This window comes from Anopheles moucheti, chromosome 2, assembly GCF_943734755.1.
Source record: "Anopheles moucheti chromosome 2, idAnoMoucSN_F20_07, whole genome shotgun sequence".
Lineage (NCBI taxonomy): Eukaryota > Metazoa > Arthropoda > Insecta > Diptera > Culicidae > Anopheles > Anopheles moucheti.
The window spans coordinates 71,612,240-71,639,788 of NC_069140.1; the positions used below are offsets into that span (position 1 = coordinate 71,612,240).

A 27,549-nucleotide genomic window follows, 5' to 3' on the forward strand; every position below is an offset into this window, starting at 1 on the left:
TTCGTTGCTTCGGATGTTGCCATCGCTTCGTTTTGGTTTGATTTTCTGCGCAAGATCAAACGATTCGGGGATGTTTGGTAGTGGAAAGCTAACAGTACCTCTCAGAATAAAAGAGACTGAAACGTATGACTGAACGTCATAAGTAAATAATAATGATACGGAATTTAAAAAGGAAAATATTTGTAATAATTTTTTTTACTTGAAACATTTGGAAGGTTAAAATGATCAATTAAATCAATCATATATGTATGCTCAGGTGAATGCAGCAGTAACGTTATACTTGATTTTTATTTCCTCTCACATGTTACATATTTCCGAATATGTACTATTAGTTCTTCTGTTAATTTTATAAGCGTTTCCCAGTTCGGTTTGACGTTTGAAATAAATAATCTGAAACTATTGGTTCCAATAATTTGTTGATTACTTGTCCGCCACGTTTCGTCTAAGTGAAGAGTCACATACTAATATAACGCACATTTTCGCGAAGATCCGATGACTATGTGTTAACAGCTATCAGATGTTAAAATGTATTAAAACTATGGAACGTGTACATTAAATTGATTCCACAAACAGAAGAATTCTATCTCACCTTTCTTTACGTTTCGGCCACCTAGGTATGGTAATTTCGCACCAGACAACGGATTCAATACGCTTTATCCAGCAGTTAGTGTTAAATCACCAATCAATCCATACTTTAAAATAGATCTTATCTGTCAGTTATAGAGATAATTATTACAAAATAGATCACGGAACTCGGTTGTCATCTTACTAACTAATCCAAAAGTTCTATTGGATCTGGTTGTAATCTCCTACATGTGTTAAGGGAAAGTCATTCCATCGTCTAATAAGACACCAAAATCACAGTCTAAGTTAGCTTACCGATTACCCATTAATGTGATTAAATTAAAGGTTTTCGTTTTCCTGTGTAAAACAGGTACAAGAACATTTCCCCACACATCTCTAGAAAATTACGATAACAAACGATAAGCGCTGGTTTAAAATAACTTACAGTTCGTCAAGGTCGGTAGAGGCATTACATGTCAGATACTCATACCAAGGATACTTTTCCACAATTTATTCCCATTTGTGAATCGATGTGTTGTATTGCTTTGAGATGTGTTATGTTCTAAATATTAGATTTACATAGTTTTGTTTGATGGATTAGATCTCAAATTGCAGAAATGGTGTGCTGGTTCTCTAACTACGGTTGTTTCCCGGACTCTGATGAAAACGCTTTTGTTATGTTGGAAGAATTATCTATCATTTACAGAGTTTGCCATCTTTTTCGATCGCCATCATCGACCGTATCGACTTTATATTACCACGTAGCCAGATAGTCAGTGTCCTTGCTACGGGCGATTGGTAAGGATGGGATTTTGGTCCGGTCCGTTCGTGTAAAGCCCAGCTGCGCTACCATCATGCCCTCTTACCTATCTATCGATCAGAAATGATTTCCTTTTATATCAGGCATATGAAGCCCCTGCTACTGATTTTGACATTTAAATGTTAGCATGTTAGCATTGACATTGAGTTGCTTTGAAATAAACAAGTACACGCAGGTATACTATTAAAAACGTATTAAACTATCTTAATAATGGGGCATTACCTTCATACTTACATAAACTTTAGATTGATTTCACTTTGTTTCTGTTTTGTTTAGTTTAGTTGAAGGTTGATCGTGTTTAACAAATATAGGCGTTATACTAAAGGCCTTTTGACTCATTTAATCCTTCCGAGCAATATTCGCACACTGCCGTTCATTGCGATTATGCGAATAGCGGTTTCACGCGTTCATTTAAATCGGAACGATCGTCCAATTGAAATGTATAATGACTACTGAGAACGCATCGATTGGCTCGTGTGACATAGGCACATACACGCATTACGTTCGTATATGTCGTTTGAATCGCAAATCGCTTCCCAAAATACATTATGACGTGTGGGGGAAGTCTGAAGCGGCGGTCAGCTGTTTGTAAACACAACAAACCGCACCGCACTGCACACAATCGGATGCCCACATTCGCCCTATATTTGCATCACTCTTCGCTGCAGGGTGATCAAGTGTGTTTGAATCTTGAACTTTTTTAAACTTTTAAATACTCGGAATAATGACACTGTACCAGGTCTGGTTGTAACTTAATATATAACCTTTATAAGGCGGGCTGTTATTGGAAATACAAATACTAACATTTTAATTTTTATTTTAAATTACATCACACAACAAAGACAAGTTACTTTAGATGAAATACTACGAGAACAGTTTTGAAGTATTAACAAATATAATTTAATTAAAGTATTTTAAGAGATAGAAAATGGTTTTAATGTAATTGACATTAATTAATTGAATTAAAACGAGTATATATAAAATATATTCACATCTAGTGATTTGCAACAAACCACCCTGTTCAAATCGTAACTACGTTGGGTAGAAATGCTCAATGAAATACAGCTGATGCAACCGAACGTACGCATGCGCTCGTTTCGTTTCGTTTACAAACGGGGCACTGAATGACGGTCACGGCCATTTCTGAGAGGAAGCACTACCGGCGAACAGAAATGGCAACGGGTGTGACGAGTACTACCCCTTCAGTCGCGCAACAGCTCGTTGCAAACATTCAATGTCACACGCAACTATAGCTGGTGCTAGCGGTCGAGCGGTGAAAAAACGACCATGTTATGCTTATTTCGTTTTTTTATTAATACCATCAATAGCGAAAAAAGCATTTCGAGTAATAGAAAAATAAGTTTATTACAAATTAGCGGCAATCACACACTTTATACAATATTAATCACAGATGTAACCGATACGTTTCATTTAAACAACTTTCTTCGCACTTTTTCCACCAACGTTCCAGCACGTTGGGACGACTGCCGTTTGTACTCGTCGATGAAGGTACCGTACTCGGACCGCTTGGTGGGATCTTCCGGGCCCCAGTCGGCCATTGGTCGGAGGACAGCTTTGCAGCGTTCCCACCATGCCAGACCTTGCTTTTGCAGCATGGCATACACAGCCCAACACGGTAGTTGCAGCACGGCAAAGGCATACAGGCACCATCCGAGTGCTAAACGAAAGCAAGAGCAAGAGCAAGAGCAAGGATATTAGATTCTGTGGTGCAGACGAAAGTGATTTGCTTATTGCTGTCACAATAAAAAAAGCTACATACCATTGTAACCGAGAGGCACATTCTGTGGTTTGTACTGTACCAAGCTGACGAGGAGAATGAAGAGTACGGTGATGGGTGTTACGATGCCCCAGCAAATACGCCAAAACAATCCGGTCTTGATGCCGAGCATAAATTCGATATCCTTGCAGACACGATTCACGCCGTAGATCCAGGCGAAGGTAAGCAGTTCAAATACGGCCAGCGTTATCGTTACCAACGTTGCGCCGTAGTAGTCCAGCAGCTCCAGGATAATCAATCCACCCTACGGTTGTTGGTGAGTAGTAGACGTGGCATTAGTTGACAAACTAATCATCATCCATTCTCAACTACCCCGTTCCCACCACTTACCGGCGTGATGTAGATTAAACCGATACAGAAACCGGCCAGCCCGACCGAAATGACAATCTTCCACCGGGCAATATCCGGCCGCTGGTCGTGGATGGCGGTAATGACGGATGTGACGATACCGATCAGTGTCCCGATACCGAGCAGAAACAGCATGAAGAAAAACAGCACCGAGAAGAACTGGGGCAGAAAGTCAAACTTTGCTATCGTGTCCGGGTACGTGATGAACGTTAGGGCCGGTCCACTCTGGACCACCTTCGAAATATCCGGCTGGCCGGTAACGTGAGCCAGATGGCCAATCACACCGAACACAACGCATCCGGCTACGAGCGAGGTGACTGTGTCCAGGGAGGTAATAATCAGCGCATGTCTGCAAAAGAAAATGGAAAAGCGTTTCTAATGAATCTTTTTTGAATGGATCTACCAATCAATAGTGCACTCACCGGTAGATGTTGTTCGAAAAGTCATTAAACGACGAGTACACGATCAGTCCGCCGAAACAGATGGTGAGCGAAAAGAAGCACTGGGTGACGGCTTCATACCACACTTCGATCGTTAACAGTTTGTCCCACTGTGGTTCGAAGAAGTATTTGATTCCGGTCCACGCGCCTTCGAGTGTCAGTGAGCGTACCAGCAGGACGGCAATGATAATGTAGGGAAAGATGGCCAAGAAGTAGGACACTTTGCCGGAGCTTTTGATGCCTGTATGGGGAAGAGATAATACGAATTAACATTTCCGCCTAAAAAATCCCTTTTTAGCTAAGTGATAATTCCCCTTAAGTGACTTGAATTATTTGGTATATTATCTTCTTTCATAATATTTTTCAATACCTTCGATGTCATTATTTCTACAAAATGTCGGTGAGACCTGTAAACTCGTATTTAAGGGATTTGTTTTTTAAACTTCAACATGCTTCTGACTCATATCTTCCCTTAATTAAGCTAAAGTAAGATATTCGCGAAATGTTACTTGTGAAAATGAGTAACCTTTATCTCGCACATGGGCCTATTGGTTAGCTACTTCTATCAGTAATTACCATATTTAATAATAATTTAGTTATTGATTTATTCAAGTAAGTAGCTTGTACTTTTATCAATGATAACCATTCCACCTTTTGCTATTGTATCATAAGGGAGAATAACGCTTTCCACGAATTTGATTGACAATTTCCATGTCAATCTAATGTGTCCCACCCAATAAGCAAGTCAAGGGTAAACCCGTAACGTACCTTTGATCAAAATGCCCACTATGCAAATCCAGGAAACGATCAAACATAGTGTTAACCGCCAGTCGGGAAAGCCCAAACCATCGTCTAATGACTCAGCCGAATGCATCACCGTTTTGCTGTGAAGGTTGAGAGGGTTTTGTGAGTGAGCATGCGTTACTTGCGTTAGCTTTTCCATCGATGCTCTTCTAACCACTTACCGGAAGTACAAATCAGCCGACGTTCGCGGTTGGGTCACATTTGCACCCAGCGTTATGCTGCCGAGCCGGCTAGAATCAACACAATCGACCCAGCCAGGCTCACACTTGCTCCAGGGCAGCTCGGGACTGAAGGAGGCCACCAGATACCGGAGCGTTACGGCCAGCACGGAAGCGTAATATGTAATTACGGTGAATATGGCAACCGTTTGTCCAACACCGATACCACGCATGGCTGGGGCCAGATCGTACACTTTGACACAGCCCCGATTAGAGAATTGACCGAGCACCATTTCCAGGTAGTAGATCGGACGGCCAATAATGAACAGTACTATCAGATACGGTATGACGAATGCACCGCCGCCATTCTTGAACGCTGTGTACGGAAAACGCCAAACGTTACCAAAGCCCACGGACAGAGCCACACAGGACAGCAGGAACTCGATGTTGCGTCCCCATTTCTCACGCAGCGGTGGTGTATCGTCTGCTGCCGGTGTTTTTAGATCGACCGTCATGTGATGCTGCATGGGATGAAAACAAGCAACCAGGTGTGAAACATGGTAAACAGAGTGTCTTTCATTAAAATTTTGCAAGAATCTGAAGTTCATTTCAATTAACAAAATGTTATTCTCAAAAGTTTTTAACAGACGTAAGACCCATTTTATAACCCAACAAGGTTTCCCAACTAACCCCAAAAAAATGTCCTAGAATGATATTAAATAATAGCCTTTAGTTGTTTTTAAGCATGCATGTTTTATGTCTAGACCTCTCATTTTCATCTTCAAATATTAAAAGTTAAAAGGGTGTGGACTTCATCGATTCCTGTAAATCTTCTTTGTGTTATCTTCTATTTAACGATCGATAAATCGAATGCTGTAACTGGTTTTAAATCGAAATCTGAACTGTAAAAGTCTGCGCCATTGATTTTAGAAGAATTAAAAAAAATGTCAATTTTAAAAAGCCAATTAATTTATTCAAAGTGGTGATTTAGATTTTATTGAAAAAAAATCCCCAACGCTCTAATCCTTAAATTCACATGTACCCTATTCAATCTTTTATGTTATTGCGGGAAGTTTAACAGCCCTTCTGGATATTTTACGAATTAAATATACATCAAAAGCTCTAAGAAATTGTATATTCTTCTCATCTGGGTGCAAATATTAATTTTATTTGTTTAAAAATATATCAAGAATAATATTTCAACATAGAAACATTACTAAGAATATGTTTGACAATGTCCATCTCGCTAGATAACGATCGTTTTACGCCACAATAACAAATAAATGTTATCAAACACATTCAACTATTAGCAAACCAAAAACATACAAACATTTTATATTACCAAACTAATGGGGACAGATGATGCAAACAACAAACAAATAGATTATTAACAAATATTTACGAATCATATTGAGCGAAACTAGACTAGGTAATCCATACTTAATATACTTCCATACACGTAAGTATAGGTAATTATAGCAGTTAGGAAAATATTGAAGGTTTAATTTATAGATACGTATAAATCCATAGAAGAGTTTGCTCGGAAAAATTTGAGTTGAGTACATAGTTAACGATTCACCGTTAATAAAATATGGACTAGGTACATGGTAGTTTCAAATGTTATATACACTAATTGGAATTGTTTAACATTATAAAAGGTTAATACCAAACACATTTTGGGAGCGATGAAGGGAACCATTTTTATCGCACCGCTTGGAGCTCCGTGATAGATAAATCCACCTGTGCATACATTTTAGAAGGCGGTCCCATTTTGTCCTACCGCTTATCACCCTAAGTTGCTTCAATCCGATCAACTGTACATATAAAAGTAATATTTTTCAAACAAAACTCTAATCATGGGACACGTTCTTAAGACACAACTCTTATCCAACATCACAATTGAATAGCTATTCACTCTGAAGGATTCCAACTCCATCGTTGCGTTCATTGGTCACCAATAAAATCATTTCGTCCACTTTCGAATGAAAAACCACCGGCGCCAAGCGCCATTATTCAATTGCAAACACAATTGCCGTATCGGCCACACACACCCACAAGTCCCCGGGGCACGTGCTTTGCTGGGTGTTTGCAGCTGCGTCAAATATGTTCGTTAGCATCATCTTTCCGGCCAACGGTCATAGGAAGATGATGCGCCGGCGCGCCATGCAATGCTTGGAAGTCACACAATTTTTGTGTACCACGCGAACGTAAATGGGCAACGCGCCCTTATACGTCCAATCTTCCCGCCATTATGCTGAAAGCGCAGATGCTTACGTAACGGACGGCATGAGTCACGGACGGGTTTTTACCGCGCGCACGTGCAGACTTCTTAGCGCAACCGAACTTCAAACACTTGCGATCACTTTCCAATATGTTGCCAGTGGACCGGCCAGTCCGCGTACCTGTGCGTGATGCTGTTGGGGATGTTGCTGATGGTAGGAACCGGCAAGCCCTCCAACGGGCAGTGTGGCAGCATTCCAGGTTTCATCGCCGACGTAGCTTCTGTTTTCCATCGTGCGAGAATTCCCGAACCGTGGTCTACCGTGGCGGTTACACTTTTCCACAATCCCGGGTTGTGCCGGATTGTCTTCACTATTTGACGATTTGCTTTCAAACCTTCTGGGACACAACACCTTCACAAGTCTTACTGCGACGGACGAACGTTCGAACCGCTCAGGTGTAGCGTCGGCAGGCGAGTGAACGTATTTTGGCACGATCGTTCGCTCACCAGTTCCAGTCGAGTGACGGGCTCGCGTGTCTGCGATCAAGCTATAGCAGCGTATGAACACACCAACACCCGAACGGTGGCACTACTATTTAAGCACCGCAGTCGTTTTGGAGGGGTAGTCCTCTCGGCTACAGTGCAGCTTCCGCGCCGGATGCAGAGCCACCCCTGGAGCCGTAGCTCGCGTTGGGAAATCCCCCCAGCACACTTTCGAGCTCGGTGATCAGGTTTTCGGTGAGGCTCGCTCACGAACACAGGTAGGTTTGGAATGGAAACTTGTTTGATGTTTGTTAGGCAGGCCTTGACATGTGTGTTGACGCTCGCGAGCGCCAAAACATACGGTGACGATCATTGAACGCGTCGCGTTGGTTGTAGTCTGCCTGGTGGTGGTTTACTGATGCTGACGGTGTTGGCATCAATTTCACACCTTGCAAAGCGACACCCACATGCAATTCGAATGCAATTTTCCACACATACTCCCACAGGGTGCACTGTCACACATCAGATAGTGGAAATTCCATTGCACTTTGAGTTGGATCGGCAAACCCATCCGAACGCCGTTCGTATAGGCAGAAGGCCAAAACCGATTCTTGGGGAAGTATGGAGACGGATCGACGACGTAGTTGAGTTCGTATTATTTGAACCCAGAAATGGTTGCTCTTTCCCTCGCTGCACTTCTCGCGATGCAATGTGACTCAACTGTGAGATCATGCCGTGGGGATTGACCGGCCTACAAGAGGGTTGACTAATCTTCGCGCTACGGAGGATTTCCATCCCATTCCTAACGAAGAAAACGTGCTTCCTAGGTCGAGGTGGAAGAGGCTGCATTTTTGTGCGGTAGTACGCGATGGCATTTCTTATCAAAGGCTCGCATCATTAGGGCACGTTTCGTTTAAAAAAATGTATGCGAACGCAAATGAATGAGAATGCGAGTAGCTGGGATTTTTTTTATTCAAACAATTTAAACATTTTACGCAAAATAGATTGGTGTAGCGACAGGGTGTGTTTGTTTTGCTCTTATCTTTAGATTAGTAGTGCCTGTTAAACTGTGATATCATACTTATCGTCACGTTGTGAGCCACTGATGCTTAGAGAAGTAGATTTAAATGATGACTAAAGTAGCCTTCTTAGTATTAGTTACTGTTTTGTAAAGAAACTGTCATCTGAATCAGCCTTATCTGAAACAAATTATCTGAACCATAAAGGTTTAAAACTTATTGCATTAAAATAATTAGTTATTGGCAAACCTAAACTAAAACTTATATAATGTTTAAAAAATATTATTTGGAATTACCCAATTGTGGGTGATGCTCTTGCCCACGTAGAACGAAATATTCGTTTGCATTTTTGGAAGGGAATCAATAAATAAAGCTGCTCAATGAGAATTAAAAATGGACGATATCACGGTAATTTTAAACTTCTTGACACAAGTTCTTTATTATGCATCAATGTTTATTTTTGCAAACATACTTATTGGTATAGAATTTTTTTTGCATTTTTTTGCAAGTGGCAATAGTGGCCATTTTGGGCCCGCAGAAATCTTCACTGATACACGCTAAGCGCCCTACGTGATAATGCTCTACAACTTTAATTGACAATGTGGGCGCCCTGACAGTACTGCTACACAAATTTTGTTTGAATGTTATCAGGATAAGTTAAAATAAGTAGATGTGTTAGTTCGATGGCAATTTCCTACTCACCATGAATTATTTCAATTGTTTAGTGTTGTAAATATCCTTCCTCAGGTTTATTGGCTAAAAATATGGCAAATAGCAAAACTACTACCGCAAAGATTCATGAATAATAAGAAACATAAGAAACAGTTTTAGGCAAGTGAATGGAAATTCGTGAAAAAATTAAAGCAAAACATTTGTGTTGTTGAGAAAAGCAAATAAAAGCTTACAATAGTATGTCAAGTATACTAATGTATCCATATGACTAATATTTATTTCGTATCTCTAACCTTCAGCTGCTTGCAGATACCAATACTGGTTCAAGTTTGTGGGGAATCCCTTGTTCTTCTTGCGTGATGAAAATAGATAAAGCAAGCATTTGCTGACGATGAGAGTAACGGTTATCTGATTTTTTTTTATAAATATTTAATTCGTTGGAAATTATATGATAAATTTAATTCCTTACTCAATTTACTTCTTCTTAAGTTTAATTAATTATTATACTCTTTGAGTTGCTTCTGCTTAGTCCTTTAATATGGATACAAGCGTAAATAATTATTTATATTCACGGTTTACCAAGCAACATAAGATTAAGTCATCATTTTTTCCGATGTAGAGTTAAAATATCTTCATGTTTATTTTTTCTTGTTCACAATTAATAGATTTCTATCAACTTTGTTGAAAGTTAGTTCACAAAACAACAGCAATAACTTCCTTTAAAATCTCTTTATTAAAAAAGATATACTCATCGGTGTATATAGCAGAATGCATAAAACCATTCGTTTAAGTTTAATTTATTCTTTAGAGTACAAACCAACTTTTGGCTTAAATGCGGTTCACACTGCAAGCGAACGAAAGGTTCGTAATAAATGCTTTAGCTGAACACGTTATCGTACATTCTTCGCAGTATCGATCGATCCCGAGGCAGTGATTGTTCGTATTTGTACACCGATTCATGATACTTGGCATTCAGTTCGGGGTCTTCCGGGCCCCAGTCGTGCGTTGGTTTGAAACAGTGCATTAGACGATCCTTCCAGTCTGGTTCCTTGCGCTTCATGAACGTGTAAATGGCCCATGCCGGGAGTTGCAATACACCGGCTGCAAAGATACACCAACCAAAGGCTGCCGGTAGAAGATGGTAAATGGATTAGATTAGTTTCGAAGTTTTAGATAGATTTGGAGATGATTAGATATTAAGTTGCCTCACTAACCATACATCCCATCCGGATACACGTAACCGTTGAAAGTGAATGTTTCGTACGTTGCGATGTGGTAGAGCAGGATAGCGGACAACAGCGTCGGTGTGATAATGCCCCAACAGACGCGCCAGTAGAGCCCCGTCTTGATGCCGAGCATAAACTCAATATCACGACAGATGCGACCCACGCCGTAAATCCAGGCAAACGTTACCATCTCAAACACCGCCAGCACGAGTGCCACGAACGAAGCGCCATAAAAGTCCAAAAAGTCCAACAAGTACTGCCCACCGGGTGTGGTGTAGATGATTCCGATCCCGAACCCAACCACCGCGATTCCAACCGCCACCAGGGCCGGCTGCAGCTGGGGGAACCGATCGCGAATTACCGTCATGGTTGTGGTTGCCATGCCGACGTTGCTCCCGATACCGAGCACGAACAGCATCAGGAAGAAGGCGATCGCGAAGAACTGCGGCCAAAAGGTAAACTTGGCGATCGCGTCCGGGTATGTGATGAAGGCAAGCCCTGCACCACCCCGTACAACCTGCTTGATGTCCGGAGCCTCCAACACGTGCGCCAGGTGTCCGATCACGCCGAACACTATCAAACCGGCCAGCATCGATGTGAAAGTATCCATGATAGACACAATTGTCACATCTCTGTAGAAGACAAAGGTGAGAATTAAAGTGTAAGAAACTCATACCACTATTTTCGCACAAAGGATAGTGTTTGGTTGCACGAACCTGTAGACGTTGTTTTGGAAACGATTGTAGGACGAATACATCATCACGTTGCCGAAGCAGATCGTGAGTGAGAAGAACACTTGCGTGACGGCCGCATACCAAACCTTCGCCTCGAGGATACGGTCCCACTGGGGCTTGATAAAGTACAGCATGCCATCACCGGCACCCTCCAGCGTGCAGGCCCGCACCAACAGCACCAACATCACCACGTACGGGAAAATGGCCAGGAAGTAAGCAACTTTACCGGAGCTTTTAATTCCTGGAAAAATTAGCGGAATACGTTTGATGTCATCAGTAACAAGTAACGCTTTGTGATGTCGTATTTTAAAAGTGCGCCAGGAATTCGCTTACCTTTAATTAGCGTTAAACAGATGCAGGTCCATGGAACGAGTAAGCACAACACCAAGCGCCAATCTGGAGTTCCTATTCCATCGTGTATAGTGCTCGCTTCCTTCAGCACATCCCTCCTAAGTAGAGATGAAGGAAATGGTTAATTTACACAGGATACGTTCTTTGAATTGTAAATTAACTGATAATTGACATTGTATAAGCAGAGTTTACATAAATACCTATGTATGGTGTATGTTACAGAAATTCAGAAACGTTTTACTCCTCTCAGTGAATTCTCTATTTACTGTTTTTTAAACTGTTGTTTTGCGACAAATGGCCATGTCCTGCATGTATTTTGAACATAAAAATCCATTGGAAATGGAAATGGATAACAAATAACAATATGATTGAAAATCATATTTGTCTTTAGCTTGGTAACACAATTACAGCTTATTGTTAACATGTTCGGCACCCAGCGTAAATCATTAAAGTCTCCTGCGAGCCCTAAATGTCACCACCGCCATTTACAAAAAATGCACGATAGAAGCAAATATATTTCTTTACTGACAATGTTGCATTTATTGCTAGGGGCAATAAATAAAAATGTACTTACAATGTTCTAAACCACTATAAAATAAAATAGAAAGCTTCCATGAAATTAAAGTGAAATAAAATGATTGAATATCGCAAACATTAGTCTTCGGCACTAACAACCGTAAAAGAAGTCAGAGCAAAAAACAACGAATTACATTTCTCGCGATTGGGATTCAATAACAATACTTTAAAGTATGTAATAAAAAAAGAGTTAATTGTGAAACGAAAGAGAAAAAATACTAACTTAATTTTTATAATGTAATATATTTTGCGATGTATTAAATCATCACACACGTGGAGAGATTGTTTTAACAAAGCAATACGAAAGGAAGGTAAAAATGATTTTTTTGATTATACAAAACTTAACTAAAGAGCAATAGAAATTAATGTTTTATTGTTTATTAATAATTTACGCCAAAGAACTTGTTCTATTGTTTCAGCATAAAAAATACTAACGAATATTTTATTCTAAGTGCACAAGAGCGTCACCCATTTTCCGGGTGACGCGAACCATGCACACATTTCGCATAACACAAATGTGGATGACATGGTTCACAATTAAACAGCAACAATAAATTACTTCTTCTTTTGGCAATACATCCAGCAAAAGGTCTGATCAGCCATTTTCAATTTAACTTAACAACTTAACACAATTTACCCTTATTAGTTATTCGAACTGATAGATCTGATAATTCAAAGCCACTGATCGATCATCAAATGTATAAACTTTTTCCAAAAGAAGGAAGCTGTAACATTAGCTCACAATATTTGTTAACAATAATTGGGTTTTTAAATGTTTGGAATATTGAAGGAACTATGGTTAAGGTATGTGTATTGAATAACAATTTACTGATAGTAACGTTTCTTGAAATTTCATTCTGAATTACGTCTTCGCTTTTTTACATCACAACCAAAATATCACATTACCATGAGGGATTTTTAGAATGTTAATAAATGATTACATTCGTAGAAACAGCAACGTACTTTCAAGAAACCAAGCTATTAAAAACTGTAATATGGCATTCTTTCAGAGCCAATAATGCAATACATTGAGGCTCACGTAAGGTTCAATCAATGAGTAACGTTTTAACTACTAACGATGGCATGATAGAGCTAATAAACCTTATAACCTGTTTCGGACTTTTCCGCAACATGTGGAGCGTAGAACGAAACGAAACGGCTACGGTTATTTAGGGTAAAGTTGCATAATGCTTTTGAAATTGGTTTCCAATAGTTACAAAAAGTCCTTTCTTTGCACATAGATAAATGTGCCTTAATCTTGACCACTCCCAGTAATCTCAGGTTACAAAACATTGACAACTGATTTCCGACGAACGTTGAGCCCTTTTGATCTTCTTATCCTCCATAATGTCCCTGCACGAAATTTAATACTCACACAAAGTACAGCTCGGCAGAGGTGACGGCCGTTGTCGACGAATTTTCGGCCATGTTCCTGATCAACCGTGAATCGATGCAGGTAGCGTTCCAGGCTTCGCTACACTCGCTCCACGGTAGCGGATCGGCGAACGATGCGATCAGATATCGCATCGTAACGGCCATCAGCGACGCGTAGTACGTCATCACAATGAACGTGGAGTAGGTTTGGCCGACCCCGATGCCACGCATTGCCGGCGACGCATCGTACACGTTGATGCAGCCCCGGCTCGAAAACTGACTGATCAGCATCTCGAGATAGTATATCGGTCGGCCGACCAGCAACAGCACGATCAGGTACGGTATGACAAATGCACCGCCACCGTTTTCCAGCGCCGTGAACGGAAAGCGCCACACATTGCCCAGCCCGACCGAGAGCGCAATGCAGGACAGCAGAAACTCGATATCTTTGCCCCATTTGTCGCGCTGAACCTTGGGGATGTTCTTCATGAGGTTCATCTCGAGCAGTGCGCTGGCTCGGGTGTTGCCACCGGCGTCCGGTAGTTGCTGGAAGTGGTTCACCTTGGCGGTGGACAATTCTACCTCGCTGGAAGTGGGTTGAATCGCCGACAGCTGTGGTGGTTGTTCGTTGGAGCGTGTCTGGGAGGGTTCGTAGCTGGGCGATCGTACCGTCACCACTGCCACGGGCTCATCGCTTTCAAATGCCGGATTACTGGTTGCCATGTTGGAAAGGGTGTATTGGTAAGTGCAGAACTGGACCTCCGCTGGAGTAGTTCGGGGTTCGGGAGGGAGCACGGAATTCACTATGCCGGTGCCAACTAACACTAGACTCTCCAAATGAACTACTGAAGCTTCTCAGAATAGGGTATGCCTGCGTAGCATCTTATGGCGTCCTTCTACGGATACAACTACAGCACAGCAGGGTAAGGCTAAGCAGGTACTAATACTACCGTGAGAACCGGTTTTCCCTCAACACCCTCTAGAACCCTTTTGCAATTTGTTAGCGCTATGATAGAATCTTCTCCAAGGAAGAGCCGGCCCTCTCAACCGGACAATGCAATGAGTGACAAAGCTCTACTAAGTCTATCGGGGCCCAGTTCCGGCAGTGGACTCCGAACCGGCACGTGCTACTAACTGGATTACTACCCAACAGTGTGACCTAGAACACTGGCGCCCGTCTACGAAAAATTACTAGAATACCTCTCACACAATAAAACAATACACTCTTGCCGCTGCTCACCGACAAAAGTCGAGATCAAACGCCGCAACTCACTGTTCTCGGCCGCAATCCTTTTTCGCACAAACGCACAACCGTATATTAAAACCAATTATGTCCACTTAAGTTATATGCCGACGCACGCCACTTTCTGTTTGATCCGCCGAGGTTATGCGGCTCGCGGTTTCGATTTGTTCGCCCTCGGGTTTGGCTGGACGGACTTCTGGTCGGCTGAACGGCTTCCAGCGTACTGATCGACCGTGCGGTACCACCGGGGGATGATACACTGCCAAACCGTCGTCCCTAACAGCGTCCGGAGGAGGAAATTTAAGGCGCAACCGACCGGCGGGTCTCCACTATTAGTGTAAATGACTCGGTACAATTATAATACCTGGCACATTTTTCAGCACCACGCAGAAGCGCCGTCCTCTGCCCTTCTGAAATGTTCCGTCCAAAGCGGTAAAGCATGCACCGCTCGACGAGTGGCGAAACCTCACAAGTGTGTTTTTTGGTTGTTCGTCTTGAGCATTCCTGCAGCCTTCAGCGCGTAAGGTACCTGTCAAAATGTGCAGAACCCAGAAAGATTTCTAAGCGGGAGAGGGAATGAGCTGCCGAGGAATGCTTCCTTCCAAAAATCGGCCTACCGAGGTGTCCAAAACCTGGGCCCGAAAGCAACACCAAACGTTTCCCTCCACGGTAGACTGCACTAGCAGGAATGTCAAAGAGTGTCTTAAGGATAACTTTTACTTTTTTTATTATTTTGTTTTTTGGGTTAGTAATTTGATCCACATAGGCCGGCGTTTTTGGGATTGATTGGGGTGCGTCAGGAAGAGGCGTTACTGCATACCCTGATGAGCCGGTGAGCCTATCACATGACGGTTACCGTAGTAATTCGGAGAATTTTTGCTAAACTACGCGCTGCACGCATGATGCACGATGGAACTAATTAAAAGCTTCCGTTTTTTGTTTTGCTTATGACATAAAAGCGGTACTTTTGGGCATTCTTTTTTAGAAAATAAAGCTTTTATTCATAAAAAAACATAAAGCAATGAACAAAACTAGTGAAATTTGCATGAAAATGGATGACATGTTGTGCTGTTTCAAGAATGTTGTAACTGTCCAGGATGTAAAATTTGCTACAAAAATTGGATGATATGGTCATTTATATTATGAATCGATTCATTTTTTTGTTCCATTTTTACGAAGAGCACTGTAACCGCCACGCAATCGATTACTGTTTAGCCGCATGAATGACTCACGTTTATCCAAACGTTTTGCGGTTAGTTGATTGGAGTGATTGATTTTATAATCAGATTAAATTTGGATGCTATCTGTTCGGTGACTAGAAAGCATTGAAGAAGGTATCCGATTACCTGTTAGTGCAATTTGAAACGACCTGGCAGGTTGGTGAATTATTTTTTTAATAGTCCTGCAGTAAAATTTGGAATATGGTTATGCTTTTCGGTTTGCAATTCAAATATCATTAAGTATAGCAGCGTTTTCGATTGATCCAGCTATGAAAATCGATTCATTTGCCATCTTCGTTTGCATTAAGCTGCATAGATGCTGCATAGAAGTTATTAATTTGCACATTGATTACAGTTGGTTCCACTGTGCTATTGCTGCAGTAAGCTTCCGGTACCAAATGCAATTAAAGTTCTCATAATACTCTGCCAAATACATCAATAAAACGATTTGTGTGAAATTTTGTGCGCGACAAAATTGAGCCAGAAATACGCGGGTTGGATTAATGCAAAACTAGAATGATGCTCGAGTGTGTATAGAGTTCTTTGAAGTGTGAAATTTTACAGAGAAATTCCGTTTTAATTACATTGCGAGTTTGGAGGGTTGCAAATCAATTTCGTACTTTACTGGGCGTACTTTTTTCAACAAGGCAGAAATCAACTTTGGCTAGTGCAGTTTAAATTGGTTTTTGAGATATAAAAAACATGGCTTTTATGAATTATAATTTGAAATTTTACAGCACAACTTCGTGGTTCTTAGTATTATTGTTTTTTTGCTGTCTTCATCCACGACCTGACCATACTGCTTTATGTTTCGTGCGTTAAAAAAGATTACAATGTTAAAATATTCACTTGAAACCCTTTAAGCGCTATTGGACGATGATGTTCTTTATCAACCGTTGGAAGATTCTCACATATCCTACATTTAGTGGACTATTTTAACTCCCTGAAAGTCTAGACACGGTAAACTGATTACTGTTTGCCTCAGTGTGTGTGTGTAGTTTATTGCAACCTGTTGAAACACTGAACCGGTTCGTCGATCTTTCGGCAAGCAGAAAGGTAAGCGCGGCTTAAAAGTCCGGGCTCGTGGTCGGCGAATAATCAAACGGACGCTTTATTGGGTGGTTAATATTTGTCCCCGACCGACGACAACAATAAACCACGTGCGCACAACGCTGGGCGAATGTTCTAATGCCCGTGCAAATGCCACGGCAACCACAGCAATAATGAAGGAAGAAGGGGAACATGTTCCTACCCTAACCATCTCTAAATGAGCTTTATTCACAGTGATACAATAGGGGGTGTCTTTTTTACGTAATTCACAACATAGCGCACAAAGACGTGGTTCAAAACAAAACTTTCACTTTGGAACGTATGTCGCATCCGTTAAGGGGTGGCCTAACATTGTCAAACTTCGTTTTATTTAGAGCTGAAATAGCTTAGACAGGAGTTCTCAAACACTTGTTTGCACGAATCTGCATAAACGCTACACGTTTCACGTACCAACACACTAATCACTCCTCAAATGCGACCTGCTACTTTGGCAGACATCGCAACACTGCTGTTTCCTCCGCGAGCGAATACGTCCAGTTGTCACGCAGTGCATTGAGGCTGCTGCGACTACTACAACCTGTCACCTTCCCTTTCCTTCCTTTGTGTTTGTCTTTCACTCGTACCGATCGTGCCCACGGTGGATTCAACAAAGTACAGCATAATGCCCTCACTAACCCACAACCAATAGAGAGTGCATCGACGTGCAGCGTTTAATCCAACCCCCGACGCTTGGTTGTGGTAGTGTTGGCTACCACTACCGCTGAATACCGTTTTGATAATCCCCAATAGCATTGAGGCTGAGCATGACTACTGTGGCTCACAGCACACACAGCTTACCAGGTGGCGCACACACCCCAATTGGTACGGTACCGGTGATCGATATGCTGTAACTGTCATCATAAACGATACGAATCCAGCATCAAACGCAGGTTGCGTATGGTAGGTCAGGCCTCGTCACACCAACAACAGCAACAAGCAGCGCTTAATTGCCTGCAGAGGTGATTTTTGACATCACTGACCATACTCAGCACGCACGCACCATGTGCCAGCTGGACCGGCCAAACACACACGTCAGAGATACGTCGATAAACACCGGTGCTCCAGGGTATTAAATGGCGGCAATTGCGACTCTGTGTACCCAAGTGGGAGGGTGATTTTTTTTATCACTGTACAGTGTAATACGGCCAATGGCACATTGTGATATTAGAAGACACGCATCTGTTCTCGTCCGTTGCGGACGTTAGTGCGGAAGTGTGACGAAGAGTGTATCGCTTTATTGGATGCCAGGTGTACGCTTAGGGTATATAAATCAGATTGTGGCCTATTTAGACATTTACAACCCTCGAATTGATTGACTGGATACTATTAATAACAATTTCTCATTTCTTTTCTAGATTGCATCAGCCGCCGTCTTTGCATCAACTTTTAAAAAAGCAGGTGCAAATTGTTGGTATGTGAGTTTTCGGTTTCTGTAAATTTTAAAACGATCTGTTCGCATTCGTCTGTTCTTATTGCATTGTGGTGGCCGCATGAAACATCTGGGAAGCCCTAGGCGGAATAGTAGTTAGGGCCCACCCACTTACTTAATATCATTTTTTGAGACCACAACAAGAAAACAAATAAACCAACATTTATGCTCTCGGAGAGAATCTATCTACGAAGATACATTAATCTTTGAGGAATTATCGTGCTCTTATCGGACTTATCGGAGACTTTTATTAAGCTATTAACGGGTTCTTATCGGACTCTTATCAGACTCTTATCGAGCTGTTATCGGGATTTTATCAGGCTTTTTAAGATTTCTTTTCGGGCTCATATCGGGTTTTTGAAGGACTCCTATAGGACTTTATAGGTCTTTCATTAGGCTGATATAGGACTGTATATGAACTGAACTACGACTAGTTATATTGTTGCTTTTACTTAATTAAATCACTAACTACATAAGCATAACTAAAACTATCAAGAAATCATTTTATAGCCATCCTCTTTAGTTAAATCGATTCTGCTGTATAGAGAAGATGAATATCACATCCAAGTTTACCGGTTCGACAGTGATCGGACAATTTTAGGATTTTTTTATTTTTTATTTAAGGTATTTTCCTTAAACAATGTGTTAACAATCTGTTTTATCAACAAAGCCTTGTTATTTCGCAGTTTTCAATGGTCTGTTCTTATGTCAACGCTTTCAACTGACGAGTAGACGATCGTGTAGGGTCTCACCGAGTTCGCTGACGTAAATGTCCTTACGGGCCATCCGGCATAGGTTCTGAGGCTTGAGGAGTTGTTAGTCCGTAGGCGCTCCGGCGAATCGGGCAGTTCCCTGACTATGATGGTTCCTGTTTTAACAGGCATCCTTGGCCGGATGTGGGTTCTCTATGAAGATTCTCTCCTCTGACAATCCAAAGAAAGAGGGTCTCACCGAGTAGTAGATAGTGTATTTGGTTTGTTGTAGTAAAGAGCCCGAAGAGCAATGATGAGGGGCCTCCAAAGGGACCTCTGTTTCTTTGGGAATGAGGAAGGAACTCCACCTCCGCTTATCATCAACTGCCAAACAAGTACATGAGCAGACCCGAGTGCTATAATTGTTCCCCAACTGGTATACTGGTGGGAAATATGAGTACATAAACGGGAAAACAATAGGGCATTACACTTATCAGAGCAAACAGTTACAAAATGACAAGAACGCCAAGAAAAAAATTTGCTTATGATGGTTTTTAAAACGTCACAGTCATCACGAGACGAGATAGGATGGACAATCGTTAAGCCGCCTTCGTAATAAAGGAAACAATTAGGTGATGAAACGGTATTAACATCATCAACGAACAAAACGAATATCAGAGCACTAGGACACCAACATTAACCAAGACAGGATAGGAAATACAACCACGGAATTTCGTGCGATAAACACGATTGCCAAGAAAATAACGAACACAAAATAGAACAGAAAAATGGATGCCTAAAAAAGACAATTTATCTGAAAACAAGGCATGTGAAACACGGTCCAAAGCGGAAATAGTAGGGACTTCTAATGACAATTTGAATCAAAATCAGAAGCTACACAGTTTAGTGAATTATTTTAATCATGGTATCAACAAATTACTCATGGGTGCTAATCGACTACACGGAGCATAAGTGCATTCGAATTGCATGCACATAGGCGTTTAGCTTCCAAAGCTTGAATTGTTGTACTGAACTACGTGATCGAATGCAGGTGCCGTATTTCAGTTTTTTCGATAAATTAGTAAGCGAACTTAGAAAATGCAATGGAACTTTCATTTAAAAAAAATAGAAATCGAACCTTTTTCATATTTAATGAAAACACAGTGAAATTCAATAGTTGAGGTCAAGTAAAATCTATACAAGGCATATTATTCAAACCTTCTACACGGAAATGGCAATAGGTTAGGATATCGTAAACACGATTGTTTTGTTAAAAAAATTGTTTTCTCTCAAATTTGAATTCAAATGATTAAATAAGAGCTTAAATACATCAGTGGTCCATTTCAAAACTAGCAAAAAAAAAAAATTATTACGCCCGGCGAAGGGTTCCATAACGTTGTTTACATATAAATTTAACAGGCCTCAATACCTTGAAACGAAAATTATTAGTAATTAACCACCATATTGATAATTCAGAAATCATAATAAACATATGTGTTACAAAGAAAAACATAATTAAATCCAAGGCACTAGATATTTCTTTTATTTGGTGTACTTTAGGTCTCAAGTTGGTACCGTAACTAGGAGAATAAAAAAAACCTTTAATATGTTTCACTTCGCATCTGACAACGATAAACTTAACAACGACTTTTTCACTGAACACTTTACAACTGGCTTCTTAGTTTAACTGCTTATGCGATTAAAAAACCCGTTTGGTAAATTTTATTGGAAACTTTTACCATCGAAGGAAAAATGTGGTCAGAATGGATGTTCTATTAGTGTTCAGGATTACAAGCATGTTGTTGAAGGATGTACGCAGAACCCCATTGCTGTTGTCAGTGATGTGGCAAATGCATACGTGTAAAATGCAAAAGGCTATACATTTTAAGGGAAGGCAAAATACTGTGGCAAAATCATGGACCTGGAATATGCACATCGAAATGATCGTCTTACCATGCATGATGAGATTTCAAAGTTCAAAGTTCTTCACCGCTAAATATAAGTTTGATTTTTCTGAAGAAGTCAAAAAGTAGAAGCTTTCAAAGTTTGTCCACAAATAGATGGTTTCCAATACATGAAAAGCGATGTGCTCATGTGGCAAATGGAGTACGCCGTGCCTTTCTACCGTGGACGTAAACGAGGAGTGCAAGAGCAGATAGTGTTCAAATAAGTGTGTCCTTCCTGTTTAGAAGCAAAAAGAGGAGCTTATTTATTTTGACCGGATCCAGCTTCTCTACACCATCAGAATTTGGCCCTGGAGAGGAACGAAGCCAAGAGAGACTTTAACACCTAGTACCATTATCCTTCCCCTACTTCTACTTCCACACAACCTCCCCCAAAAACGCCCTTCAGTGCACAGGAACCAAGGCCCATAAAAAATACTGATCCCCTCTACGCCTCTGTTAACAAGAAGCAGGCATTACGGGAACATCTCAAGGGGGTCTTGCTATTCTCAAGGGTGTGAAGCTATTGTAGTTGAATGGAATAAGTAAGAAAAATTTTTTCAAGAGGGATATATTTTATTGTCTAAAAGTTAGAAAAGGATCATTAGTCTAAAATATTTGATACAGCGATTTCTCCGTCATGCAATTTAATGAGGGATGCCCTTTAAAAATTGAACGATTCAACAGACGACAAATGCTTTAAAAGCAATGCTTAAGTGCGTTTAACTTTATTGGCAAATACTTAACTCAATCTATAATCCCATGTAAATGATTGCCATTGCAGAACAGGCAGCACACAACATGATGGCGGAAGAGATGAATGTAATTATAATAGTGGATCCTACTGTATCAATTACTGCACCGATCGCTAAGGACACAATTAACTGCAAAAGGGAAGGATCATAATCAAAATGCTTTTAAACACACCACATCAAATCGTATGTACCTGCGCCAAACATAACATGCTGCTCATCATGGAAACGTCTACCCCAAATCCTCGTCGCTCGATGCTTTCCACATACACTCCATCAACTTCAGCAAACTAGAATAAAATTATTAACATTACGATTCACATAGCTTTAATATTGTGTGCTGGTTCAATAGCACATACGCAATTTTTCGAATGATAGTGTGAGATCAACAGGAACGGTATTGAGTAGATGGTGGCGTACATGATGCCTGTGAGGGCGCAGCATGAAAACACCACCAGCTTGTGAGGAACGCAACCCATCGTGAGCATCCCACAGCAATGTGCCAGCAGACCGCCTACATATACTGACCGAGCACCAAATCGAACGATGAGCCGTTCGATGAAGACGGAGTAGATGGAAGAGGTCGTGGAGCAGAGAGCCATACCTAGGCAAGCGAACCGAACACCGTCGGCGTATCGTTCTGCGGCTATAGAACCTTTTACAGCCTAGGAAGAAAAAGAAAAATGTGGTTTTAATTTTGCTCCTGAAATATGGCCTGGTCCTTAATTGCGGAAAACGAAAATTATATTATGCTTTTCGAATTTTGACGTTCTAAAAAAAGCTTTCTAGTTAACGGAACGAAACCCTTTTCACTTCATATTCGCTTGCTAAGACTCACAGACCATAGCATCGTTTTCAAATCTCATTCAAGATGTTCGGTTGTAATGAACATTCAGTTACGGATAAAATGAAATCTTTAAAAGGCAGGAACATGACCGAACTGCATGTTAATTAGCAGAGGATGTTGTGTTACAAAGCAACAGAATCTGTGCTACTTCCTGCCTCTACGGTAGCAGTACAACAGGCGCTTTTCACGTGATGATTTGTAAATAAAGTAGAAGTACGAGTGTTTAGAAGGTAATGAATATTTAAACCGAGTGTTAACAATAAAATGTTTAAATTACATGGCAATCTATGATAGAAAACTTAATTATACAAAAAAAAAAAGAATAATTACAAGAACTCTTCTATGATAACTTTGTATGAACCAATGCTAAATATTGTCCTATTTGCAAAAATATTGTTAATAGATCTAAAAACACAAAGATTTTGTTCTACGAAACTTGACGTAACATAACGTTTTTGTAATGATCATAAAAAATGTATAAATGTGTTCAAATATTTTATTTGTCTTTTAACGCAATTTAATTATTTTATTATTCTTCATGCTGTATAGATCTTAATACATCTTTAAAAGCTGTTGGTGTTGTCCAAAAGACAAGTTTTCCTTTAGTTCCAAACAATGTATTACGGTGTGTACAGCAATGTAATGGAATATAGATTTTGTTTTGTTTGAAAAAATATGCTCTTTGCTGATGGATTTAGGAACCAGCTGTAGAACTATTTCGTAAATGTACAGCTAAGTTAGATAACAAGTGTTGTGAATAGTATGATTAAGTTATTTTAAGGAGGTATACGGTGTAAAGAGAGTCATGCACAAACAAACATCATGCAACTGCCCTTGAACAGAACATAGTTAATTATCTAAATTATACTTTTGAACAAAATTACCATTGAAAGTACTGATCCGAGATGAGAGAAGTTTGACTTACACAGTCAGGTGATCAATTAATTAGCTATAATTTTTCGCTCCCTTTTTCTTGATTTATTCTTGCACATCAATTGAAACTTATTCGTGCTTGAAAGCTGTGGTTTAACATGGGGAAAATCTGCGAAAACAAACCCGGATGTTCAACAACAAAGAAAATACGGATGGTTGAAACTGCTCAAGTATCTTCCTGATTCCAAGGTCTCACAGAAGATTTATTCTTTACTCTGAGCAAAAACGTTGCCTTATCCTTATGGAAATCATGAAAATGGCATCCACAACTGAACTGTCCATAACTCAAAGAATAATATCTGCACTTTTTTTCACTGGATGAAACTTTGTAGAAATCCGCTTCTAGACCAAAAGCACTAAGGATAGATTCACTAAAGAGGCACTAACTAAAGATTCATAACACAGTACCAAACGTGGGATTGAACTACGACGATTTCGAGTCCTGAACTTAAGGGTATAAGGGTAAATACATTAAAAAAGACTTTGAAAGATGGTGGAGGCTATATCAACCACATCGTTGGAAGAACGATGCTGTAATTGATTTAAATATTCCCCAAACTTATCTGTAATCATGCCGTGTATTTTATGTAGTCCATGGTAGACAGACACTAAAAATTAAACACTTAAAAAATAAGCAAAACAATCACTAATGCTTGGGCACATTTCCCCGCGCTGAATAAAATAATTTACAGAAGGTAGAGAACTCTATAGCAATACCACACTTCACATTCAATGCAATTTTTAAATTTGCATCACTCACGCACTCAGTTTAAAGATACTGTTCTTGATTTATTATTACCCGAGTGCACTGTTCACTTTGTACACATTTTACAATAATGCAACTTACCCGTACATCTCCTTCGTACACAGTTGCCCCGACAAAATCCGTGTAGTACAGGCAATACGTTAGGTAGCTCATGTGACTGAGCAGTTGCGTCAGGCAAAGGACCTTCATCGATCGGGGCATGTGAAGAACGTTTAGCAGGAATTGTTTGAATCCAACCTCTTCCGGGACGTCTTCTTGCTCTGTTTCATCACCCTCGTCATGCACACGCTTCACCTCGTCGAGCAGCATCTTCTGTGTCACAGGGCGTAACATCGGTTCGGACTCTTGCACCGGTAGAGGGATTTCGGCGAAGCTTGTCAGCGTAACCAGGAGTCCCACAAACAACACGATCCAGTTGGCCGCAAACACGGACGTATCGTTTCCACCCAGATAGCGTCCTATACCGACCCGATTCCAATCGATAGCCCCAAACAGGGCGCCCATCGTTGCACCGATTCCACCCGTAAGCACCATAATGCTGAGGACGCGCGCCTGGTCGCGGATGGTGCACACCTCCATGGCGTACGTACGGCAGAGTCCGTTGCTCGTTTCCGCAGAAAAGTCCGACATGATTAATCCGCAGGTTGTGATCGTTGCCAACCATCCAACGCTGGTGAGCCCGAGCAGCTCACCAACGGCACGTCCATTCGGGAGAATGAGCATGCCGGTGAGAAGCGTTATACCGAGCGCAAGCATCACCGGACGGCGACGACCCCAGCGGGATCTTAATCGATCGCTGACCGAGGCAATCACGGGCGCAAACAGCAAACCAGCCATCGACGGTGTTGCCCAGATCATGGTCATGACGGTGTGCGGAAGTCCTATGCCAAGCAGGATCGGTGCTACAAGCGCTGTTTCTGTCGCGTACGTACACTCGATCCCGACGATCAATAGCGATAAGCGCACCAGTTCCCATCGGGATTTTCTCCTGTAAAAGAAAAATGTTACACGATCACCACGCTAGCAGACAATGTTATCATACAACTTACCTAAAACTATGCTGATACCCACGGCTGTTGTCTAGCTTGGCATAGTGGTGTCGCCTCTCCAACATGCGCTGTAGTATTTCATCCTCCGTGAGGCGATCTTGCTGCTGGTACGTTCCGTACATAGCTCCTAGCTGTTAGTCACCGTCGGCTCCAGAACCATACTGATACGGATGCTGATCAGAATCGAAACGGGCACGCATGTGTCGCTCCGGCGTCTGCAATCGGACAATCGTAATCTGTCCAATAAGGAAACGACAAGGCGCTTTACCAATATTCTTTCGTGGGTAATCTCACGAGTGTTGGGGTCAGCTTTTTTTTTTAATTTTAAAATCTGTACTTCCGATTGTCCCCTTTCCCGCAAAGTGTGCAGCGTACAGGCTGTTCCGAAAATGTGTAGCTAGCGACGAAGATAAGCCCGTATTGCTGACAAGCATCAACTGGGAGCAATGTAAAGAATCTGGCATTGAAACCATATGCTTTAATCTTGAGACAAAATTTCGCGATAGTGATTATGAATGCTTGGTACTACGTCCATGTGTACTTGGTTTAACCCTACAGGCACGTCACCTCCCCTCCTCCAGCATTTTTTGTGCGTTCTGATTACACCAATTGAGTCCTTGACACGATGTTTTTCAGGTCAGAAGAAGATAATTATATTGTACATAATGCGTTGATACGGCAATTGCAAACAACCAGTTAATTGCAGCCATCAATTCAATGCGAAGCTCACCTAATCATTACTTTCACCAGTGAGTTCCTAAGAGGCGTGAGACTGTGACAGATTATCTCACGCCTAATAAACATTAAACTAACGAAGCGAAAAATGGTCTGAGAAGATATTCATAAAACTAAAGTTAGAAAAAAGAAATACAATTTCAAAGTGATAAGTTCCAGACGCGGAAACATAACTCATATAGCGGAAGGACAGTGTAAGAGGAAAGGAAAGATGTTCATGTAGGAAGTGAGAATAGCGCCTTAAAGAAAATTAAATTAAGAAAGAATGGTATATATCTCTAGTGCCCGACTACTTGCAACTGATCAGTTGTCCTTAGAAGCGAGTTGTCATGTATTTAAAATTACATTTACATACAAAAACAATAGACCAATCTCCTTATTGTAAATTAGGAATGCATGAAATAGTTGTAATGACATGTAGAACCCGCATTAAACATCTTGGATTTGTGCTAGGTGCCAAACCTGTTGAGGAGTTGCGATATTCTGTATCATAAAAAGTTTTAACCCCGAAACAAATTGTTCTAAACTGTAGTTTGAATACTAAAAGTACAAGAACAAAATTGTGGGTTGGTAAAGAAATACATATCCTTAAGATCCTTCGCTACATTATAAAGATGTTGTTGATGACTACATTGGATTGTCGAATCTTTTTTTTCCATTATGACGGCCAAAGGACTTAAAGTCATGATCGAATTATCTTGTGATTGCGAGCTAAAACCACTAGATGGTCCACCAAATATTTGACATAGCGGTAAAGGTTCCGTTTGCAAAGAGGTTAGTAAAAACAGAAAACAGACAGACAAGACAGAAAACCCGCCAAAAATGACCAGTTTGTCAAGCTCTGATACCAGAAGAGCATCCATTGCAGGAGGATGCTTTTTCCGTGTTTTTTGAGGCAGAAAACTCGCCAAAACTGACCAGTTTGTCAAGCTCTGATACCAGGAGAGCATCCAACGCAGGAGGATGCTTTTTCCGTGTTTTTCGAGGCAGAAAACTCAACAAAAATGGCCAGTTTGTCAAGCTCTTATACCAGGAGAGCATCCAACGCAGGAGGATGCTTTTTCCGTGTTTTTCGAGGCAGAAAACTCGCCAAAACTAACCAGTTTGTCAAACTCTGATACCAGGAGAGCATCCAACGCAGGAGGATGCTTTTTCCGTGTTTTTCGAGGCAGAAAACTCAACAAAAATGGCCAGTTTGTCAAGCTCTTATACCAGGAGAGCATCCAACGCAGGAGGATGCTTTTTCCATGTTTTTCGAGGCAG

General features: G+C 41.0%; 3 protein-coding genes across 4 annotated transcripts; all 3 read right to left on the reverse strand.

Moving 5' to 3' along the window:
- Positions 1-2,730: 2,730 nt before the first annotated feature.
- LOC128305697 (sodium-dependent nutrient amino acid transporter 1-like) lies at positions 2,731-7,650 on the reverse strand. Its single transcript, XM_053043279.1, has 7 exons — positions 7,335-7,650; positions 4,936-5,453; positions 4,739-4,854; positions 3,953-4,211; positions 3,513-3,879; positions 3,165-3,426; positions 2,731-3,062 (listed from the first exon to the last, which is right to left on the reverse strand). The coding sequence occupies exons 1-7, from the start codon at positions 7,443-7,445 to the stop codon at positions 2,812-2,814; spliced, it is 1,884 nt and encodes a 627-aa protein (XP_052899239.1). The 5' UTR covers positions 7,446-7,650; the 3' UTR covers positions 2,731-2,811.
- A 2,436-nt stretch (positions 7,651-10,086) lies between these two features.
- LOC128304741 (sodium-dependent nutrient amino acid transporter 1-like) lies at positions 10,087-15,450 on the reverse strand. Of its 2 annotated transcripts, XM_053041972.1 has the most exons (6): positions 15,196-15,450; positions 13,590-14,496; positions 11,621-11,736; positions 11,270-11,528; positions 10,542-11,185; positions 10,087-10,452 (listed from the first exon to the last, which is right to left on the reverse strand). In XM_053041972.1, exons 2-6 carry the CDS (start codon positions 14,309-14,311, stop codon positions 10,205-10,207), a joined length of 1,989 nt encoding a protein of 662 aa, XP_052897932.1. In that variant the 5' UTR covers positions 14,312-14,496; positions 15,196-15,450; the 3' UTR covers positions 10,087-10,204. The 2 variants fall into 2 exon arrangements, with proteins under 2 accessions (XP_052897932.1, XP_052897921.1); XM_053041961.1 differs by having other exon boundaries at positions 13,590-15,450.
- Positions 15,451-21,956: 6,506 nt separating this feature from the next.
- On the reverse strand, positions 21,957-25,673 carry LOC128298674 (proton-associated sugar transporter A-like). The gene is made up of 5 exons (XM_053034444.1): positions 25,552-25,673; positions 24,584-25,490; positions 22,316-22,621; positions 22,151-22,246; positions 21,957-22,088 (listed from the first exon to the last, which is right to left on the reverse strand). Exons 1-5 carry the CDS (start codon positions 25,671-25,673, stop codon positions 21,957-21,959), a joined length of 1,563 nt encoding a protein of 520 aa, XP_052890404.1.
- Positions 25,674-27,549: the final 1,876 nt, after the last annotated feature.

Bases quoted from the DNA above. Each gene is read 5' to 3' on its own strand.
- LOC128305697 (XM_053043279.1), bottom strand. From the start codon at position 7,445: ATGGAAAACAGAAGCTACGTCGGCGATGAAACCTGGAATGCTGCCACA. The intron at 4,855-4,935 runs GTAAGTGGTTAG...CAACCTTCACAG, and splicing joins TCGGCTGATTTGTACTTCCG to CAAAACGGTGATGCATTCGG. The intron at 4,212-4,738 runs GTACGTTACGGG...TTCCCCATACAG, and splicing joins AGTGGGCATTTTGATCAAAG to GCATCAAAAGCTCCGGCAAA.
- LOC128298674 (XM_053034444.1), bottom strand. From the start codon at position 25,673: ATGTACGGAACGTACCAGCAGCAAGATCGCCTCACGGAGGATGAAATA. The intron at 22,247-22,315 runs GTATGTGCTATT...ATTTTATTCTAG, and splicing joins ACTATCATTCGAAAAATTGC to TTTGCTGAAGTTGATGGAGT. The intron at 22,089-22,150 runs GTACATACGATT...TCCCTTTTGCAG, and splicing joins GCATGTTATGTTTGGCGCAG to TTAATTGTGTCCTTAGCGAT.
- LOC128304741 (XM_053041972.1), bottom strand. From the start codon at position 14,311: ATGGCAACCAGTAATCCGGCATTTGAAAGCGATGAGCCCGTGGCAGTG. The intron at 11,186-11,269 runs GTTCGTGCAACC...TGTCTTCTACAG, and splicing joins TTCCAAAACAACGTCTACAG to AGATGTGACAATTGTGTCTA. The intron at 10,453-10,541 runs GTTAGTGAGGCA...TTCTACCGGCAG, and splicing joins GTATCCGGATGGGATGTATG to CCTTTGGTTGGTGTATCTTT.